Source organism: Salmo salar, chromosome ssa18 (assembly GCF_905237065.1).
Source record: "Salmo salar chromosome ssa18, Ssal_v3.1, whole genome shotgun sequence".
In the NCBI taxonomy this organism is placed as follows: domain Eukaryota; kingdom Metazoa; phylum Chordata; class Actinopteri; order Salmoniformes; family Salmonidae; genus Salmo; species Salmo salar.
The window spans coordinates 45,727,017-45,751,117 of NC_059459.1; the positions used below are offsets into that span (position 1 = coordinate 45,727,017).

Below are 24,101 nucleotides of genomic sequence, written 5' to 3' on the forward strand. Positions count from 1 at the left end.
AGTTCATCAACAAACAGGTCAGACACAGTTCATCAACAACCAGGTCAGACACAGTTCATCAACAACCAGGTCAGACACAGTTCATCAACAACCAGGTCAGACTCAGTTCATCAACAACCAGGTCAGACACAGTTCAACAACAACCAGGTCAGACACAGTTCATCAACAACCAGGTCAGACACAGTTCATCAACAACCAAGTCAGACTCAGTTCAACAACCAGGTCAGACTCAGTTCATCAACAACCAGGTCAGACTCAGTTCATCAACAACCAGGTCAGTCACAGTTCATCAACAACCAGGTCAGACACAGTTCATCAACAACCAGGTCAGCCTCAGTTCATCAACAACCAGGTCAGACACAGTTCAACAACAACCAGGTCAGACACAGTTCATCAACAACCAGGTCAGACTCAGTTCATCAACAACCAGGTCAGACTCAGTTCATCAACAACCAGGTCAGTCACAGTTCATCAACAACCAGGTCAGACACAGTTCATCAACAACCAGATCAGCCTCAGTTCATCAACAACCAGGTCAGACACAGTTCAACAACAACCAGGTCAGACACAGTTCATCAACAACCAGGTCAGACTCAGTTCAACAACAACTAGGTCAGGTCAGACACAGTTCATCAACAACCAGGTCAGACTCAGTTCATCAACAACCAGGTCAGACACAGTTCATCAACAACCAGGTCAGACACAGTTCAACAACAACCAGGTCAGACACAGTTCAACAACAACCAGGTCAGACACAGTTCATCAACAACCAGGTCAGACAGTTCATCAACAACCAGGTTAAACACAGTTCATCAACAACCAGGTCAGACTCAGTTCATCAACAACCAGGTCAGACACAGTTCAACAACAACCAGGTCAGACTCAGTTCATCAACAACCAGGTCAGACTCAGTTCAACAACAACCAGGTCAGACACAGTTCATCAACAACCAGGTCAGACACAGTTCATCAACAACCAGGTCAAACACAGTTCATCAACTACCAGGTCAGACACAGTTCATCAACAACCAGGTCAGACTCAGTTCATCAACAACCAGGTCAGACACAGTTCAACAACAACCAGGTCAGACACAGTTCATCAACAACCAGGTCAGACTCAGTTCAACAACAACCAGGTCAGGTCAGACACAGTTCATCAACAACCAGGTCAGACTCAGTTAATCAACAACCAGGTCAGACACAGTTCATCAACAAACAGGTCAGAGACAGTTCATCAACAACCAGGTCAGACACAGTTCATCAACAACCAGGTCAGACACAGTTCATCAACAACCAGGTCAGACTCAGTTCATCAACAACCAGGTCAGACTCAGTTCATCAACAACCAGGTCAGACACAGTTCATCAACAACCAGGTCAGACACAGTTCATCAACAACCAAGTCAGACTCAGTTCATCAACAACCAGGTCAGACACAGTTCATCAACAACCAGGTCAGACTCAGTTCATCAACAACCAGGTCAGTCACAGTTCATCAACAACCAGGTCAGACACAGTTCATCAACAACCAGGTCAGACTCAGTTCATCAACAACCAGGTCAGACACAGTTCATCAACAACCAGGTCAGACACAGTTCATCAACAACCAGGTCAGACTCAGTTCATCAACAACCAGGTCAGACTCAGTTCATCAACAACCAGGTCAGTCACAGTTCATCAACAACCAGGTCAGACACAGTTCATCAACAACCAGGTCAGACTCAGTTCATCAACAACCAGGTCAGACACAGTTCATCAACAACCAGGTCAGACACAGTTCAACAACCAGGTCAGACTCAGTTCATCAACAACTAGGTCAGGTCAGACACAGTTCATCAACAACCAGGTCAGACTCAGTTCATCAACAACCAGGTCAGACACAGTTCATCAACAACCAGGTCAGACACAGTTCATCAACAACCAGGTCAGACACAGTTCATCAACAACCAGGTCAGACACAGTTCATCAACAACCAGGTCAGACACAGTTCATCAACAAACAGGTCAGACACAGTTCATCAACAACCAGGTCAGACTCAGTTCATCAACAACCAGGTCAGACACAGTTCAACAACCAGGTCAGACTCAGTTCATCAACAACCAGGTCAGACTCAGTTCATCAACAACCAGGTCAAACTCAGTTCATCAACAACCAGGTCAGACTCAGTTCATCAACAACCAGGTTAGACACAGTTCATCAACTACCAGGTCAGACACAGTTCATCAACAACCAGGTCAGACTCAGTTCATCAACAACCAGGTCAGACTCAGTTAATCAACAACCAGGTCAGACACAGTTCATCAACAACCAGGTCAGACTCAGTTCAACAACAACCAGGTCAGGTCAGACACAGTTCATCAACAACCAGGTCAGACTCAGTTCATCAACAACCAGGTCAGACACAGTTCATCAACAACCAGGTCAGACTCAGTTCATCAACAACCAGGTCAGACACAGTTCATCAACAACCAGGTCAGACACAGTTCATCAACAACCAGGTCAGGTCGACACAGTTCATCAACAACCAGGTCAGACACAGTTCATCAACAACCAGGTCAGACACAGTTCATCAACAACCAGGTCAGACTCAGTTCATCAACAACCAGGTCAGACTCAGTTCATCAACAACCAGGTCAGACTCAGTTCATCAACAACCAGGTCAGACACAGTTCATCAACAACCAGGTCAGACTCAGTTCATCAACAACCAGGTCAGACTCAGTTAATCAACAACCAGGTCAGACTCAGTTCATCAACAACCAGGTCAGACTCAGTTCATCAACAACCAGGTCAGACTCAGTTCATCAACAACCAGGTCAGAGACAGTTCATCAACAACCAGGTCAGTCACAGTTCATCAACAACCAGGTCAGACACAGTTCATCAACAACCAGGTCAGACACAGTTCATCAACAACCAGGTCAGACTCAGTTCATCAACAACCAGGTCAGACTCAGTTCATCAACAACCAGGTTAAACACAGTTCATCAACAACCAGGTCAGACACAGTTCATCAACAACCAAGTCAGGTCAGACACAGTTCAACAACAACCAGGTCAGACACAGTTCATACACAACCAGGTCAGACACAGTTCATCAACAAACATGTCAGACTCAGTTCATCAACAACCAGGTCAGACTCAGTTCATCAACAACCAGGTCAGACACAGTTCATCAACAACCAGGTCAGACTCAGTTCATCAACAACCAGGTCAGACTCAGTTCAACAACAACCAGGTCAGACACAGTTCATCAACAACCAGGTCAGACACAGTTCATCAACAACCAGGTCAGGTCAGACACAGTTCATCAACAACCAGGTCAGACTCAGTTAATCAACAACCAGGTCAGACACAGTTCATCAACAACCAGGTCAGACAGTTCATCAACAACCAGGTGAAACACAGTTCATCAACAACCAGGTCAGAGACAGTTCATCAACAACCAGGTCAGGTCAGACACAGTTCATCAACAACCAGGTCAGACACAGTTCATACACAACCAGGTCAGACTCAGTTCATCAACAACCAGGTCAGACTCAGTTCATCAACAACCAGGTCAGACTCAGTTCATCAACAACCAGGTCAGACTCAGTTCATCAACAACCAGGTCAGACACAGTTCATCAACAACCAGGTCAGACTCAGTTCATCAACAACTAGTTCAGACTCAGTTCATCAACAACCAGGTCAGACTCAGTTCATCAACAACCAGGTCAGACTCAATTCATCAACAACCAGGTCAGACTCAGTTCATCAACAACCAGGTCAGAGACAGTTCATCAACAACCAGGTCAGTCACAGTTCATCAACAACCAGGTCAGACACAGTTCATCAACAACCAGGTCAGACACAGTTCAACAACAACCAGGTCAGACTCAGTTCATCAACAACCAGGTCAGACTCAGTTCATCAACAACCAGGTTAAACACAGTTCATCAACAACCAGGTCAGACACAGTTCATCAACAACCAAGTCAGGTCAGACACAGTTCAACAACAACCAGGTCAGACACAGTTCATACACAACCAGGTCAGACACAGTTCATCAACAACCAGGTCAGACTCAGTTCAACAACAACCAGGTCAGACTCAGTTCATCAACAACCAGGTCAGTCACAGTTCATCAACAACCAGGTCAGACACAGTTCATCAACAACCAGGTCAGACTCAGTTCATCAACAACCAGGTCAGACACAGTTCAACAACAACCAGGTCAGACACAGTTCATCAACAACCAGGTCAGACTCAGTTCAACAACAACCAGGTCAGGTCAGACACAGTTCATCAACAACCAGGTCAGACTCAGTTAATCAACAACCAGGTCAGACACAGTTCATCAACAACCAGGTCAGACACAGTTCAACAACAACCAGGTCAGACACAGTTCAACAACAACCAGGTCAGACACAGTTCATCAACAACCAGGTCAGACAGTTCATCAACAACCAGGTGAAACACAGTTCATCAACAACCAGGTCAGACACAGTTCATCAACAACCAGGTCAGGTCAGACACAGTTCAACAACAACCAGGTCAGACACAGTTCATACACAACCAGGTCAGACACAGTTCATCAACAACCAGGTCAGACTCAGTTCAACAACAACCAGGTCAGACTCAGTTCATCAACAACCAGGTCAGACTCAGTTCATCAACAACCAGGTCAGACACAGTTCATCAACAACCAGGTCAGACTCAGTTCAACAACCAGGTCAGACTCAGTTCATCAACAACCAGGTCAGACTCAGTTCATCAACAACCAGGTCAGACACAATTCATCAACAACCAGGTCAGACACAGTTCATCAACAACCAGGTCAGACACAGTTCATCAACAACCAGGTCAGACACAGTTCATCAACAACCAGGTCAGACTCAGTTCATCAACAACCAGGTCAGACACAGTTCATCAACAACCAGGTCAGACTCAGTTCATCAACAACCAGGTCAGACACAGTTCATCAACAACCAAGTCAGACTCAGTTCATCAACAACCAGGTCAGACTCAGTTCATCAACAACCAGGTCAGACTCAGTTCATCAACAACCAGGTCAGTCACAGTTCATCAACAACCAGGTCAGACACAGTTCATCAACAACCAGGTCAGCCTCAGTTCATCAACAACCATGTCAGACACAGTTCAACAACAACCAGGTCAGACACAGTTCATCAACAACCAGGTCAGACACAGTTCATCAACAACCAGGTCAGACTCAGTTCATCAACAACCAGGTCAGTCACAGTTCATCAACAACCAGGTCAGACACAGTTCATCAACAACCAGGTCAGCCTCAGTTCATCAACAACCAGGTCAGACACAGTTCAACAACAACCAGGTCAGACACAGTTCATCAACAACCAGGTCAGACACAGTTCATCAACAACCAAGTCAGACTCAGTTCATCAACAACCAGGTCAGACTCAGTTCATCAACAACCAGGTCAGACTCAGTTCATCAACAACCAGGTCAGTCACAGTTCATCAACAACCAGGTCAGACACAGTTCATCAACAACCAGGTCAGACTCAGTTAATCAACAACCAGGTCAGACACAGTTCATCAACAACCAGGTCAGACTCAGTTAATCAACAACCAGGTCAGACACAGTTCATCAACAACCAGGTCAGACACAGTTCAACAACAACCAGGTCAGACACAGTTCATCAACAACCAGGTCAGACACAGTTCATCAACAACCAGGTCAGACACAGTTCATCAACAACCAGGTCAGACACAGTTCAACAACAACCAGGTCAGACACAGTTCAACATCAACCAGGTCAGACACAGTTCATCAACAACCAGGTCAGACAGTTCATCAACAACCAGGTGAAACACAGTTCATCAACAACCAGGTCAGACACAGTTCATCATCAACCAGGTCAGGTCAGACACAGTTCAACAACAACCAGGTCAGACACAGTTCATACACAACCAGGTCAGACACAGTTCATCAACAACCAGGTCAGACTCAGTTCAACAACAACCAGGTCAGACTCAGTTCATCAACAACCAGGTCAGACTCAGTTCATCAACAACCAGGTCAGACACAGTTCAACAACCAGGTCAGACTCAGTTCATCAACAACTAGTTCAGACTCAGTTCATCAACAACCCGGTCAGACTCAGTTCATCAACAACCAGGTCAGACACAATTCATCAACAACCAGGTCAGACACAGTTCATCAACAACCAGGTCAGAGACAGTTCATCAACAACCAGGTCAGTCACAGTTCATCAACAACCAGGTCAGACACAGTTCATCAACAACCAGGTCAGACACAGTTCAACAACAACCAGGTCAGACTCAGTTCATCAACAACCAGGTCAGACTCAGTTCATCAACAACCATGTTAAACACAGTTCATCAACAACCAGGTCAGACACAGTTCATCAACAACCAAGTCAGGTCAGACACAGTTCAACAACAACCAGGTCAGACACAGTTCATACACAACCAGGTCAGACACAGTTCATCAACAAACATGTCAGACTCAGTTCATCAACAACCAGGTCAGACTCAGTTCATCAACAACCAGGTCAGTCACAGTTCATCAACAACCAGGTCAGACACAGTTCATCAACAACCAGGTCAGACTCAGTTCATCAACAACCAGGTCAGACACAGTTCAACAACAACCAGGTCAGACACAGTTCATCAACAACCAGGTCAGACTCAGTTCAACAACAACCAGGTCAGGTCAGACACAGTTCATCAACAACCAGGTCAGACTCAGTTAATCAACAACCAGGTCAGACACAGTTCATCAACAACCAGGTCAGACACAGTTCAACAACAACCAGGTCAGACACAGTTCAACAACAACCAGGTCAGACACAGTTCATCAACAACCAGGTCAGACAGTTCATCAACAACCAGGTGAAACACAGTTCATCAACAACCAGGTCAGACACAGTTCATCAACAACCAGGTCAGACACAGTTCATCAACAACCAGGTCAGACACAGTTCATCAACAACCAGGTCAGACACAGTTCATCAACAACCAGGTCAGACTCAGTTCAACAACAACCAGGTCAGACTCAGTTCATCAACAACCAGGTCAGACACAATTCATCAACAACCAGGTCAGACACAGTTCATCAACAACCAGGTCAGACTCAGTTCATCAACAACCAGGTCAGACTCAGTTCATCAACAACCAGGTCAGACTCAGTTCATCAACAACCAGGTTAAACACAGTTCATCAACAACCAGGTCAGACTCAGTTCAACAACCAGGTCAGACTCAGTTCATCAACAACCAGGTCAGACTCAGTTCATCAACAACCAGGTCAGACACAGTTCATCAACAACCAGGTCAGACACAGTTCATCAACAACCAGGTCAGACTCAGTTCATCAACAACCAGGTCAGACTCAGTTCATCAACAACCAGGTCAGACTCAGTTCATCAACAACCAGGTCAGACACAGTTCATCAACAACCAGGTCAGACACAGTTCATCAACAACCAGGTCAGACACAGTTCATCAACAACCAGGTCAGACACAGTTCATCAACAACCAGGTCAGACACAGTTCATCAACAACCAGGTCAGACTCAGTTCATCAACAACCAGGTCAGACTCAGTTCATCAACAACCAGGTCAGACACAGTTCATCAACAACCAGGTCAGACTCAGTTCATCAACAACCAGGTCAGACTCAGTTCATCAACAACCAGGTCAGACTCAGTTCATCAACAACCAGGTCAGACACAATTCATCAACAACCAGGTCAGACACAGTTCATCAACAACCAGGTCAGAGACAGTTCATCAACAACCAGGTCAGTCACAGTTCATCAACAACCAGGTCAGACACAGTTCATCAACAACCAGGTCAGACACAGTTCAACAACAACCAGGTCAGACTCAGTTCATCAACAACCAGGTCAGACTCAGTTCATCAACAACCAGGTTAAACACAGTTCATCAACAACCAGGTCAGACACAGTTCATCAACAACCAGGTCAGGTCAGACACAGTTCAACAACAACCAGGTCAGACACAGTTCATACACAACCAGGTCAGACACAGTTCATCAACAAACAGGTCAGACTCAGTTCAACAACAACCAGGTCAGACTCAGTTCATCAACAACCAGGTCAGTCACAGTTCATCAACAACCAGGTCAGACACAGTTCATCAACAACCAGGTCAGACTCAGTTCATCAACAACCAGGTCAGACACAGTTCAACAACAACCAGGTCAGACACAGTTCATCAACAACCAGGTCAGACTCAGTTCAACAACAACCAGGTCAGGTCAGACACAGTTCATCAACAACCAGGTCAGACTCAGTTCATCAACAACCAGGTCAGACACAGTTCATCAACAACCAGGTCAGACACAGTTCAACAACAACCAGGTCAGACACAGTTCAACAACAACCAGGTCAGACACAGTTCATCAACAACCAGGTCAGACAGTTCATCAACAACCAGGTGAAACACAGTTCATCAACAACCAGGTCAGACACAGTTCATCAACAACCAGGTCAGGTCAGACACAGTTCAACAACAACCAGGTCAGACACAGTTCATACACAACCAGGTCAGACACAGTTCATCAACAACCAGGTCAGACTCAGTTCATCAACAACCAGGTCAGACTCAGTTCATCAACAACCAGGTCAGACTCAGTTCATCAACAACCAGGTCAGACACAGTTCATCAACAACCAGGTCAGACTCAGTTCATCAACAACCAGGTCAGACTCAGTTCATCAACAACCAGGTCAGACTCAGTTCATCAACAACCAGGTTAAACACAGTTCATCAACAACCAGGTCAGACTCAGTTCATCAACAACCAGGTCAGACTCAGTTCATCAACAACCAGGTCAGACTCAGTTCATCAACAACCAGGTCAGACACAATTCATCAACAACCAGGTCAGACACAGTTCATCAACAACCAGGTCAGAGACAGTTCATCAACAACCACGTCAGACACAGTTCATCAACAACCAGGTCAGCCTCAGTTCATCAACAACCAGGTCAGACACAGTTCATCAACAACCAGGTCAGACACAGTTCATCAACAACCAGGTCAGACACAGTTCATCAACAACCAAGTCAGACTCAGTTCACAACAACCAGGTCAGACTCAGTTCATCAACAACCAGGTCAGACTCAGTTCATCAACAATCAGGTCAGACACAGTTCATCAACAACCAGGTCAGACACAGTTCATCAACAACCAGGTCAGACTCAGTTCATCAACAACCATGTCAGACACAGTTCAACAACAACCAGGTCAGACACAGTTCATCAACAACCAGGTCAGACTCAGTTCATCAACAACCAGGTCAGACTCAGTTCATCAACAACCAGGTCAGACACAGTTCATCAACAACCAGGTCAGACACAGTTCATCAACAACCAGGTCAGCCTCAGTTCATCAACAACCAGGTCAGACACAGTTCATCAACAACCAGGTCAGACACAGTTCATCAACAACCAGGTCAGACTCAGTTCAACAACAACTAGGTCAGGTCAGACACAGTTCATCAACAACCAGGTCAGACTCAGTTCATCAACAACCAGGTCAGACTCAGTTCATCAACAACCAGGTCAGACTCAGTTCATCAACAACCAGGTCAGACACAATTCATCAACAACCAGGTCAGACACAGTTCATCAACAACCAGGTCAGACACAGTTCATCAACAACCAGGTCAGACACAGTTCATCAACAACCAGGTCAGACTCAGTTCATCAACAACCAGGTCAGACACAGTTCATCAACAACCAGGTCAGACTCAGTTCATCAACAACCAGGTCAGACTCAGTTCATCAACAACCAGGTCAGCACTCAGTTAACAACAAACCAGGTTAGACACAGTTCATCCACAACCAGGTCAGACACAGTTCATCAACAACCAGGTCAGACTCAGTTCATCAACAACCAGGTCAGACTCAGTTCATCAACAACCAGGTCAGACTCAGTTCATCAACAACCAGGTCAGACACAGTTCAACAACCAGGTCAGACTCAGTTCATCAACAACTAGTTCAGACTCAGTTCATCAACAACCAGGTCAGACTCAGTTCATCAACAACCAGGTCAGACTCAATTCATCAACAACCAGGTCAGACTCAGTTCATCAACAACCAGGTCAGACTCAGTTCATCAACAACCAGGTCAGACACAATTCATCAACAACCAGGTTAAACACAGTTCATCAACAACCAGGTCAGACACAGTTCAACAACAACCAGGTCAGACTCAGTTCATCAACAACCAGGTCAGACTCAGTTCATCAACAACCAGGTTAAACACAGTTCATCAACAACCAGGTCAGACACAGTTCATCAACAACCAGGTCAGGTCAGACACAGTTCAACAACAACCAGGTCAGACACAGTTCATACACAACCAGGTCAGACACAGTTCATCAACAACCAGGTCAGACTCAGTTCAACAACAACCAGGTCAGACTCAGTTCATCAACAACCAGGTCAGTCACAGTTCATCAACAACCAGGTCAGACACAGTTCATCAACAACCAGGTCAGACTCAGTTAATCAACAACCAGGTCAGACACAGTTCAACAACAACCAGGTCAGACACAGTTCATCAACAACCAGGTCAGACTCAGTTCAACAACAACCAGGTCAGGTCAGACACAGTTCATCAACAACCAGGTCAGACTCAGTTAATCAACAACCAGGTCAGACACAGTTCATCAACAACCAGGTCAGACACAGTTCAACAACAACCAGGTCAGACACAGTTCATCAACAACCAGGTCAGACACAGTTCATCAACAACCAGGTCAGACACAGTTCATCAACAACCAGGTCAGGTCAGACACAGTTCATCAACAACCAGGTCAGACACAGTTCATACACAACCAGGTCAGACACAGTTCATCAACAACCAGGTCAGACTCAGTTCAACAACAACCAGGTCAGACTCAGTTCATCAACAACCAGGTCAGACACAATTCATCAACAACCAGGTCAGACACAGTTCATCAACAACCAGGTCAGACTCAGTTCATCAACAACCAGGTCAGACTCAGTTCATCAACAACCAGGTCAGACTCAGTTCATCAACAACCAGGTTAAACACAGTTCATCAACAACCAGGTCAGACTCAGTTCAACAACCAGGTCAGACTCAGTTCATCAACAACCAGGTCAGACTCAGTTCATCAACAACCAGGTCAGACACAATTCATCAACAACCAGGTCAGACACAGTTCATCAACAAACAGGTCAGAGACAGTTCATCAACAACCACGTCAGACACAGTTCATCAACAACCAGGTCAGCCTCAGTTCATCAACAACCAGGTCAGACACAGTTCAACAACAACCAGGTCAGACACAGTTCATCAACAACCAGGTCAGACACAGTTCATCAACAACCAAGTCAGACTCAGTTCAACAACCAGGTCAGACTCAGTTCATCAACAACCAGGTCAGACTCAGTTCATCAACAACCAGGTCAGTCACAGTTCATCAACAACCAGGTCAGACACAGTTCATCAACAACCAGGTCAGCCTCAGTTCATCAACAACCATGTCAGACACAGTTCATCAACAACCAGGTCAGACACAGTTCATCAACAACCAGGTCAGACACAGTTCATCAACAACCAGGTCAGACTCAGTTCATCAACAACCAGGTCAGTCACAGTTCATCAACAACCAGGTCAGACACAGTTCATCAACAACCAGGTCAGCCTCAGTTCATCAACAACCAGGTCAGACACAGTTCAACAACAACCAGGTCAGACACAGTTCATCAACAACCAGGTCAGACTCAGTTCAACAACAACTAGGTCAGGTCAGACACAGTTCATCAACAACCAGGTCAGACTCAGTTAATCAACAACCAGGTCAGACACAGTTCATCAACAACCAGGTCAGACACAGTTCATCAACAACCAGGTCAGACAGTTCATCAACAACCAGGTTAAACACAGTTCATCAACAACCAGGTCAGACTCAGTTCATCAACAACCAAGTCAGACACAGTTCAACAACAACCAGGTCAGACTCAGTTCATCAACAACTAGGTCAGACTCAGTTCATCAACAACCAGGTTAAACACAGTTCATCAACAACCAGGTCAGACTCAGTTCATCAACAACCAGGTTAAACACAGTTCATCAACTACCAGGTCAGACTCAGTTCATCAACAACCAGGTCAGACACAGTTCAACAACAACCAGGTCAGACTCAGTTCATCAACAACCAGGTCAGGTCAGACACAGTTCATCAACAACCAGGTTAAACACAGTTCAACAACAACCAGGTCAGACTCAGTTCATCAACAACCAGGTCAGGTCAGACACGGTTCATCAACTACCAGGTCAGACACAGTTCAACAACAACCAGGTCAGACTCAGTTCATCAACAACCAGGTCAGGTCAGACACAGTTCATCAACAACCAGGTTAAACACAGTTCAACAACAACCAGGTCAGACTCAGTTCATCAACAACCAGGTCAGGTCAGACACGGTTCATCAACTACCAGGTCAGCCTCAGTTCATCAACAACCAGGTCAGACACAGTTCAACAACAACCAGGTCAGACACAGTTCATCAACAACCAGGTCAGACACAGTTCATCAACAACCAAGTCAGACTCAGTTCAACAACCAGGTCAGACTCAGTTCATCAACAACCAGGTCAGACTCAGTTCATCAACAACCAGGTCAGACACAGTTCATCAACAACCAGGTCAGCCTCAGTTCATCAACAACCAGGTCAGACACAGTTCATCAACAACCAGGTCAGACACAGTTCATCAACAACCAGGTCAGACACAGTTCATCAACAACCAGGTCAGACACAGTTCAACAACAACCAGGTCAGACACAGTTCATCAACAACCAGGTCAGACTCAGTTCAACAACAACTATCAGGTCAGACACAGTTCATCAACAACCAGGTCAGACTCTGTTCATCAACAACCAGGTCAGACACAGTTCATCAACAACCAGGTCAGACACAGTTCATCAACAACCAGGTCAGACACAGTTCAACAACAACCAGGTCAGACACAGTTCATCAACAACCAGGTCAGACTCAGTTCATCAACAACCAGGTTAAACACAGTTCATCAACAACCAGGTCAGACTCAGTTAATCAACAACCAGGTCAGACACAGTTCATCAACAACCAGGTCAGACACAGTTCAACAACAACCAGGTCAGACACAGTTCAACAACAACCAGGTCAGACACAGTTCATCAACAACCAGGTCAGACAGTTCATCAACAACCAGGTGAAACACAGTTCATCAAAAACCAGGTCAGACACAGTTCATCAACAACCAGGTCAGGTCAGACACAGTTCAACAACAACCAGGTCAGACACAGTTCATACACAACCAGGTCAGACACAGTTCATCAACAACCAGGTCAGACTCAGTTCAACAACAACCAGGTCAGACTCAGTTCATCAACAACCAGGTCAGACACAGTTCATCAACAACCAGGTCAGACACAGTTCATCAACAACCAGGTCAGACTCAGTTCAGCAACAACCAGGTCAGACTCAGTTCATCAACAACCAGGTCAGACACAATTCATCAACAACCAGGTCAGACACAGTTCATCAACAAACAGGTCAGAGACAGTTCATCAACAACCAGGTCAGTCACAGTTCATCAACAACCAGGTCAGACACAGTTCATCAACAACCAGGTCAGCCTCAGTTCATCAACAACCAGGTCAGACACAGTTCAACAACAACCAGGTCAGACACAGTTCATCAACAACCAAGTCAGACTCAGTTCAACAACCAGGTCAGACTCAGTTCATCAACAACCAGGTCAGACTCAGTTCATCAACAACCAGGTCAGACACTGTTCATCAACAACCAGGTCAGGTCAGACACAGTTCAACAACAACCAGGTCAGACACAGTTCATACACAACCAGGTCAGACACAGTTCATCAACAACCAGGTCAGACTCAGTTCAACAACAACCAGGTCAGACTCAGTTCATCAACAACCAGGTCAGACACAGTTCATCAACAACCAGGTCAGACACAGTTCATCAACAACCAGGTCAGACTCAGTTCATCAACAACCAGGTCAGACTCAGTTCATCAACAACCAGGTCAGACTCAGTTCATCAACAACCAGGTTAATCACAGTTCATCAACAACCAGGTCAGACTCAGTTCAACAACCAGGTCAGACTCAGTTCATCAACAACCAGGTCAGACTCAGTTCATCAACAACCAGGTCAGACACAGTTCATCAACAACCAGGTCAGACACAGTTCATCAACAAACAGGTCAGAGACAGTTCATCAACAACCAGGTCAGTCACAGTTCATCAACAACCAGGTCAGACACAGTTCATCAACAACCAGGTCAGCCTCAGTTCATCAACAACCAGGTCAGACACAGTTCAACAACAACCAGGTCAGACACAGTTCATCAACAACCAGGTCAGACACAGTTCATCAACAACCAAGTCAGACTCAGTTCAACAACCAGGTCAGACTCAGTTCATCAACAACCAGGTCAGACTCAGTTCATCAACAACCAGGTCAGTCACAGTTCATCAACAACCAGGTCAGACACAGTTCATCAACAACCAGGTCAGACTCAGTTCATCAACAACCATGTCAGACACAGTTCAACAACAACCAGGTCAGACACAGTTCATCAACAACCAGGTCAGACACAGTTCATCAACAACCAGGTCAGACTCAGTTCATCAACAACCAGGTCAGTCACAGTTCATCAACAACCAGGTCAGACACAGTTCATCAACAACCAGGTCAGCCTCAGTTCATCAACAACCAGGTCAGACACAGTTCAACAACAACCAGGTCAGACACAGTTCATCAACAACCAGGTCAGACTCAGTTCAACAACAACTAGGTCAGGTCAGACACAGTTCATCAACAACCAGGTCAGACTCAGTTAATCAACAACCAGGTCAGACACAGTTCATCAACAACCAGGTCAGACACAGTTCAACAACAACCAGGTCAGACACAGTTCAACAACAACCAGGTCAGACACAGTTCATCAACAACCAGGTCAGACAGTTCATCAACAACCAGGTTAAACACAGTTCATCAACAACCAGGTCAGACTCAGTTCATCAACAACCAAGTCAGACACAGTTCAACAACAACCAGGTCAGACTCAGTTCATCAACAACTAGGTCAGACTCAGTTCATCAACAACCAGGTTAAACACAGTTCAACAACAACCAGGTCAGACTCAGTTCATCAACAACCAGGTTAAACACAGTTCATCAACTACCAGGTCAGACTCAGTTCATCAACAACCAGGTCAGACACAGTTCAACAACAACCAGGTCAGACTCAGTTCATCAACAACCAGGTCAGGTCAGACACAGTTCATCAACAACCAGGTTAAACACAGTTCAACAACAACCAGGTCAGACTCAGTTCATCAACAACCAGGTCAGGTCAGACACAGTTCATCAACTACCAGGTCAGCCTCAGTTCATCAACAACCAGGTCAGACACAGTTCAACAACAACCAGGTCAGACACAGTTCATCAACAACCAGGTCAGACACAGTTCATCAACAACCAAGTCAGACTCAGTTCAACAACCAGGTCAGACTCAGTTCATCAACAACCAGGTCAGACTCAGTTCAACAACAACCAGGTCAGACACAGTTCATCAACAACCAGGTCAGACACAGTTCATCAACAACCAGGTCAGACACAGTTCAACAACAACCAGGTCAGACACACTTCATCAACAACCAGGTCAGACTCAGTTCAACAACAACTAGGTCAGGTCAGACACAGTTCATCAACAACCAGGTCAGACTCAGTTAATCAACAACCAGGTCAGACACAGTTCATCAACAACCAGGTCAGACACAGTTCAACAACAACCAGGTCAGACACAGTTCAACAACAACCAGGTCAGACACAGTTCATCAACAACCAGGTCAGACAGTTCATCAACAACCAGGTTAAACACAGTTCATCAACAACCAGGTCAGACTCAGTTCATCAACAACCAAGTCAGACACAGTTCAACAACAACCAGGTCAGACTCAGTTCATCAACAACCAGGTCAGACTCAGTTCATCAACAACCAGGTCAGACACAGTTCAACAACAACCAGGTCAGACTCAGTTCATCAACAACCAGGTCAGGTCAGACACAGTTCATCAACAACCAGGTTAAACACAGTTCATCAACAACCAGGTCAGACTCAGTTTCTCTATGTATCTTCTCTACTGTACTGTAGGATAAAGAGGTTTATCTTTCTGCCCTCCAGTCTCTCTCTCTGAGTCTCTTCCCTGTGAGATGTATCTTTCTACCATCCAGTCTCTCTCTCTGAGTCTCTTCCCTGTGAGATGTATCTTTCTACCGTCCAAATCTCTCTCTCTCTGAGTCTCTTCCCTGTGAGATGTATCTTTCTACCGTCCAGTCTCTCTCTCTGAGTCTCTTCCCTGTGAGATGTATCTTTCTACCGTCCAGTCTCTCTCTCTTCTGAGTCTCTTCTCTGTGTTCCCTCTAGGATAAAGAGTCGTACCGCTGGCCTATCAAGGAGTCTCTGAAGACGATGGTAGTGTGGTGCTGGAGCATAGAGAGGACCAGGGAGGGAGACCCAGCCAGCCTGCACAACAGAGCACGTAGGATCTCTCAGATCAGCCAGGTAGGGGAGACGGTCACAGCCTTACAGTAACAATGTACCCTACTGACTGTTATATGACACACTTCCAGCCGCTCCGTCCATTCTAATGCATTGTATTATATACTGCTCCTGGTATTGCCTTTAGGTGGTCGTCCAATCTCCTCTCTGATTCCATATGCTTCAGTAGGGACATTCCCAACAATAGACACTGACTGTTTAGCGTAGCGGAATATACGGTACATCCTTCACCTGTCAGTGCAATGTACAGGACATGTAAAGTAGCTAACAGGATCTGAGACTACAGGACATGTCAAGTCGCTAACAGGATCTGAGACTTCAGGACATGTCAAGTAGCTAACAGGATCTGAGACTACAGGACATGTCAAGTAGCTAACAGGATCTGAGACTACAGGACATGTCAAGTAGCTAATAGGATCTGAGAAGAGGATCTGAGACTACAGGACATGTCAAGTAGCTAACAGGATCTGAGACTACAGGACATGTCAAGTATCTAACAGGATCTGAGACTACAGGACATGTCAAGTAGCTAACAGGATCTGAGACTACAGGACATGTCAAGTAGCTAACAGGATCTGAGAAGAGGATCAGAGACTACAGGACATGTCAAGTAGCTAAAAGGATCTGAGTCTACAGGACATGTCAAGTAGCTAACAGGATCTGAGACTACAGGACATGTCAAGTAGCTGACAGGATCTGAGACTACAGGACATGTCAAGTAGCTGACAGGATCTGAGACTACAGGACATGTCAAGTAGCTAACAGGATCTGAGACTACAGGACATGTCAAGTAGCTAACAGGATCTGAGACTACAGGACATGTCAAGTAGCTAACAGGATCTGAGAAGAGGATCTGAGACTACAGGACAGGTCAAGTAGCTAACAGGATCTGAGACTACAGTACATGTCAAGTATCTAACAGGATCTGAGACTACAGGACATGTCAAGTAGCTAACAGTCCTGTCTCTCCCTCTGTGGTCTGTCCAGCAACACTCTGTCGAAGGAGCTCCAGGTTTCAGCCCCAGACCCATCGACATGAGCAATGTGACACTGTCCCGGGACCTGCATGTGAGTGACACGCTACACATACTCTGAGTGACACGCTACACGTACTCTGAGCGACACGCTACACGTACTCTGAGCGACGCGCTACACGTACTCTGAGCGACACGCTACACGTACTCTGAGCGACACGCTACACGTACTCTGAGCGACACGCTACACATACTCTGAGTGAACGCTACACATACTCTGAGTGACACGCTACACATACTCTGAGTGACACGCTACACATACTCTGTGTGACACACGACACATACTCTGAGTGACACGCTACAAGTTCTGTGTTACTTGCAACACAAGATGTGTGTATAATGGTTATGACAAAGTAAGCACCAATCTAATTATTAACTTGAATGTTTCTTATGTCCATTCTTTTCAGTCTATGGCAGAACTGCTTGCAGAGAACTATCATAATATTTGGGCGAAGAAGAAGAAACTTGAACTAGAAGCCAAAGGTACATACAGGGGGACAGATTGTCTTTTAGGACAGACTTATCTCTTGTCCATTGGCTTCAAAACACAAAGTAACCACCTGTTCCTAGTCTTGAGTTTGTAACTGCTTTCCTGTTCTTGATCTGTTTCTGTGCCTCTCTGTATCTCTCTCTGTCTCCTGTGTTTAATAGGTAGAACAGTGCTCTTTACTGATGAAGGTAACACGACGTCCAACTGTAGCTCACGCTGCTGCTAGCCATCCAACTAGAAGAGACCTTAGATAGCTGCTAGACATCCAACTAGAAGACCTGAGATAGCTGCTAGACATCCAACTAGAAGACCTTAGATAGCTGCTAGACATCCAACTAGAAGACCTGAGATAGCTGCTAGACATCCAACTAGAAGACCTTAGATAGCTGCTAGACATCCAACTAGAAGACCTGAGATAGCTGCTAGACATCCAACTAGAAGAGAGCTGAGATAGCTGCTAGACATCCAACTAGAAGAGACCTGAGATAGCTGCTAGACATCCAACTACTAGAGACCTTAGATAGCTGCTAGACATCCAACTAGAAGACCTTAGATAGCTGCTAGACATCCAACTAGAAGACCTTAGATAGCTGCTAGACATCCAACTAGAAGAGACGTGAGATAGCTGCTAGACATCCAACTAGAAGACCTTAGATAGCTGCTAGACATCCAACTAGAAGACCTGAGATAGCTGCTAGACATCCAACTAGAAGACCTGAGATAGCTGCTAGACATCCAACTAGAAGACCTGAGATAGCTGCTAAACATCCAACTAGAAGAGACCTTAGATAGCTGCTAGACATCCAACTAGAAGACCTTAGATAGCTGCTAGACATCCAACTAGAATACCTTATATAGCTGCTAGACATCCAACTACTAGAGACCTTAGATAGCTGCTAGACATCCAACTAGAAGACCTTAGATAGCTGCTAGACATCCAACTAGAATACCTTATATAGCTGCTAGACATCCAACTAGAAGAGACCTGAGATAGCTGCTAGACATCCAACTAGAAGAGACCTGAGATACCTGCTAGACATCCAACTACTAGAGACCTTAGATAGCTGCTAGACATCCAACTAGAAGACCTTAGATAGCTGCTAGACATCCAACTAGAAGACCTTAGATAGCGGATAGACATCCAACTAGAAGAGACCTGAGATAGCTGCTAGACATCCAACTAGAAGACCTTAGATAGCTGCTAGACATCCAACTAGAAGACCTTAGATAGCTGCTAGACATCCAACTAGAAGACCTGAGATAGCTGCTAGACATCCAACTAGAAGACCTGAGATAGCTGCTAGACATCCAACTAGAAGACCTGAGATAGCTGCTAGACATCCAACTAGAAGACCTGAGATAGCTGCTAAACATCCAACTAGAAGAGACCTTAGATAGCTGCTAGACATCCAACTAGAAGAGACCTTAGATAGGTGCTAGACATCCAACTAGAAGACCTGAGATAGCTGCTAGACATCCAACCAGAGGAGACCTTAGATAGCTGCTAGACATCCAACTAAAACAGACGTTAGATAGCTGCTAGACATCCAACTAGAAGATCTTAGATAGCTCTTAGACATCCAACTAGAAGAGACCTGAGATAGCTGCTAGACATCCAACTAGAAGACCTTAGATAGCTGCTAGACATCCAACTAGAAGAGACCTGAGATAGTTGCTAGACATCCAACTAGAAGAGACCTTAGATAGCTGCAAGACATCCAACTAGAAGACCTTAGATAGCTGCTAGACATCCAACTAGACGAGACCTTAGATAGCTGCTAGACATCCAACTAGAAGACCTTAGATAGCTGCTAGACATCCAACTAGAAGACTTTAGATAGCTGCTAGACATCCAACTAGAAGACCTGAGATAGCCGCTAGACATCCAACTAGAAGAGACCTTAGATAGCTGCTAGACATCCAACTAGAAGACCTTAGATAGCCGCTAGACATCCAACTAGAAGACCTTAGATAGCCGCTAGACATCCAACTAGAAGACCTTAGATAGCTGCTAGACATCCAACTAGAAGACCTTAGATAGCTGCTAGACATCCAACTAGAAGACCTTAGATAGCTGCTAGACATCCAACTAGAATACCTTAGATAGTTGCTAGACATCCAACTAGAAGAGACCTGAGATAGCAGCTAGACATCCAACTAGAAGACCTTAGATAGCTGCTAGACATCCAACTAGAAGACCTGAGATAGCTGCTAGACATCCAACTAGAAGACCTGAGATAGCTGCTAGACATCCAACTAGAAGACCTGAGATAGCTGCTAAACATCCAACTAGAAGAGACCTTAGATAGCTGCTAGACATCCAACTACTAGAGACCTTAGATAGCTGCTAGACATCCAACTAGAAGACCTTAGATAGCTGCTAGACATCCAACTAGAATACCTTATATAGCTGCTAGACATCCAACTAGAAGAGACCTGAGATAGCTGCTAGACATCCAACTAGAAGAGACCTGAGATAGCTGCTAGACATCCAACTACTAGAGACCTTAGATAGCTGCTAGACATCCAACTAGAAGACCTTAGATAGCTGCTAGACATCCAACTAGAAGACCTTAGATAGCTGCTAGACATCCAACTACAAGAGACCTGAGATAGCTGCTAGACATCCAACTAGAAGACCTTAGATAGCTGCTAGACATCCAACTAGAGTACCTTAGATAGCTGCTAGACATCCAACTAGAAGACCTGAGATAGCTGCTAGACATCCAACTAGAAGACCTGAGATAGCTGCTAGACATCCAACTAGAAGACCTGAGATAGGTGCTAGACATCCAACTAGAAGACCTGAGATAGCTGCTAAACATCCAACTAGAAGAGACCTTAGATAGCTGCTAGACATCCAACTAGAAGAGACATTAGATAGGTGCTAGACATCCAACTAGAAGACCTGAGATAGCTGCTAGACATCCAACCAGAGGAGACCTTAGATAGCTGCTAGACATCCAACTAGAACAGACGTTAGATAGCTGCTAGACATCCAACTAGAAGATCTTAGATAGCTCTTAGACATCCAACTAGAAGAGACCTGAGATAGCTGCTAGACATCCAACTAGAAGACCTTAGATAGCTGCTAGACATCCAACTAGAAGAGACCTGAGATAGCTGCTAGACATCCAACTAGAAGAGACCTTAGATAGCTGCAAGACATCCAACTAGAAGACCTTAGATAGCTGCTAGACATCCAACTAGAAGACTTTAGATAGCTGCTAGACATCCAACTAGAAGACCTGAGATAGCCGCTAGACATCCAACTAGAAGAGACCTTAGATAGCTGCTAGACATCCAACTAGAAGACCTTAGATAGCCGCTAGACATCCAACTAGAAGACCTTAGATAGCCACTAGACATCCAACTAGAAGACCTTAGATAGCTGCGAGACATCCAACTAGAAGACCTTAGATAGCTGCCTGACATCCAACTAGAAGACCTTAGATAGCTGCTAGACATCCAACTAGAATACCTTAGATAGTTGCTAGACATCCAACTAGAAGAGACCTGAGATAGCAGCTAGACATCCAACTAGAAAACCTTAGATAGCTGCTAAACATCCAACTAGAAGAGACGTTAGATAGCTGCTAGACATCCAACTAGAACAGACGTTAGATAGCTGCTAGACATCCAACTAGAAGATCTTAGAAAGCTCTTAGACATCCAACTAGAAAAGACCTGAGATAGCTGCTAGACATCCAACTAGAAGACCTTAGATAGCTGCTAGACATCCAACTAGAAAGACCTTAGATAGCTGCTAAACATCCAACTAGAAGAGACCTTAGATAGCTGCTAGACATCCAACTAGAAGACCTTAGATAGCAGCTAGACATCCAACTAGAAGACCCTAGATAGCTGCTAGACATCCAACTAGAAGAGACCTTAGATAGCTGCTGGACATCCAACTAGAAGAGACCTTAGATAGCTGCTAAACATCCAACTAGAAGAGACCTTAGATAGCTGCACCTCAGAATTAGCAGCAGGAGTACTACCTGAGAGAGCTGCACAGCAATACTGTGTTGGCTGGGCCCACAGCTATACTGTGTTGGCTGGACTCACAGCTATACTGTGTTGGCTGTTCCCACAGCTATACTATGTTGGCTGTTCCCACAGCTATACTGTGTTGGCTGTTCCCACAGCTATACTGTGTTGGCTGGGCACACAGCTATACTGTGTTGGCTGGGCCCACAGCTATACTGTGTTGGCTGGACCCACAGCTATACTGTGTTGGCTGGACCCACAGCTATACTGTGTTGGCTGGGCCCACAGCTATACTGTGTTGGCTGGGCCCACAGCTATACTGTGTTGGCTGGGCTCACAGCTATACTGTGTTGGCTGGGCCCACAGCTATACTGTGTTGGCTGGGCTCACAGCAATACTGTGTTGGCAGGGCCCACAGCTATACTGTGTTGGCCGGGCTCACAGCTGTACTGTGTTGGCCGGGCCCACAGCTGTACTGTGTTGGCCGGGCTCACAGCTGTACTGTGTTGGCCGGGCTCACAGCTATACTGTGTTGGCCGGGCCCACAGCTATACTGTGTTGGCCGGTCTCACAGCTATACTGTGTTGGCCGGGCCCACAGCTATACTGTGTTGGCCGGGCTCAAAGCTATACTGTGTTGGCCAGGCTCACAGCTATACTGTGTTGGCCGGGCTCACAGCTATACTGTGTTGGCTGGGCCCACAGCTATACTGTGTTGGCTGGGCTCACAGCTATACTGTGTTGGTTGGGCCCACAGCTATACTGTGTTTGCTGGGCCCACAGCTATACTGTGTTGGCTGGGCCCACAGCTATACTGTGTTGGCTGGGCCCACAGCTGTACTGTGTTGGTTTGGCACACAGCTATACTGTGTTGGCTGGGCCCACAGCTATACTGTGTTGGCCGGGCCCACAGCTATACTGTTTTGGCTGGGCCCACTGCTATACTGTGTTGGCTGGGCCCACAGCTATACTGTGTTGGCTGGGCCCACAGCTATACTGTGTCGGCTGGGCCCACAGCTATACTGTGTTGGCTGGGCTCACAGTGGAAGGAATGCCATCACCTTCACACGAGGACGAGGACTCTCCAAACAGTCACTCCTGCTTCTATGCCGTCCTATAGTAGTACACTAGTAGTTTTTCTTTGCACGTGATTTTCCTAACTGCTGGTTTGATTTCTAGTTCAGTTAACAACCAGCAGGTGTCACTGTGACACTGTGTGAAGTCGTCTCTCATTCACTGACGCTGTACGGTCAATGTCCCCCCACCTATTTTCAAACATCCCAAAATGTCTTTCTCTGTCTCAGTGTTTCCTCTGATCTTGTTCCAGGAGGGGGGAACCATCCATTACTGGTGCCCTATGACACGCTCACTGCCAGAGAGAAATCCAAAGACAGAGGAAAAGCCCAAGACATTCTCAAGTTCTTTCAGATAAATGGCTACACTGTATCCAGGTGAGGATGGTTATACTGTCCAGGTGAGGATGGTTATACTGTCCAGGTGAGGATGGTTACTCTGTGTCCAGGTGAGGATGGTTACTCTGTGTCCAGGTGAGGATGGTTACTCTGTGTCCAGGTGAGGATGGTTACACTGTGTCCAGGTGAGGATGGTTATACTGTGTCCAGGTGAGGATGGTTACTCTGTGTCCAGGTGAGGATGGTTACTCTGTGTCCAGGTGAGGATGGTTACACTGTGTCCAGGCGAGGATGGCTACTCTGTGTCCAGGTGAGGATGGTTATACTGTGTCCAGGTGAGGATGGTTATACTGTGTCCAGGTGAGGATGGTTATACTGTATCCAGGTGAGGATGGTTATACTGTGTCCAGGTGAGGATGGTTATACTGTGTCCAGGTGAGGATGGTTATACTGTGTCCAGGTGAGGATGGTTACTCTGTGTCCAGGTGAGGATGGTTATACTGTCCAGGTGAGGATGGTTACACTGTGTCCAGGTGAGGATGGTTACACTGTGTCCAGGTG

General features: G+C 45.9%; 1 protein-coding gene across 1 annotated transcript in view; it reads left to right on the forward strand.

The window, feature by feature from the left end:
- LOC106591405 (ryanodine receptor 2-like) overlaps positions 1–24,101 on the forward strand; it is a 170,612-nt gene that overhangs the window by 70,441 nt on the left and 76,070 nt on the right. Inside the window, exons 6-9 of the mRNA XM_045700571.1 lie at positions 16,481–16,618; positions 17,603–17,683; positions 18,057–18,132; positions 23,456–23,579. Of these exons, the coding sequence (XP_045556527.1) occupies positions 16,481–16,618; positions 17,603–17,683; positions 18,057–18,132; positions 23,456–23,579 (419 nt within the window). The remainder of the gene's footprint in view (positions 1–16,480; positions 16,619–17,602; positions 17,684–18,056; positions 18,133–23,455; positions 23,580–24,101) is intronic.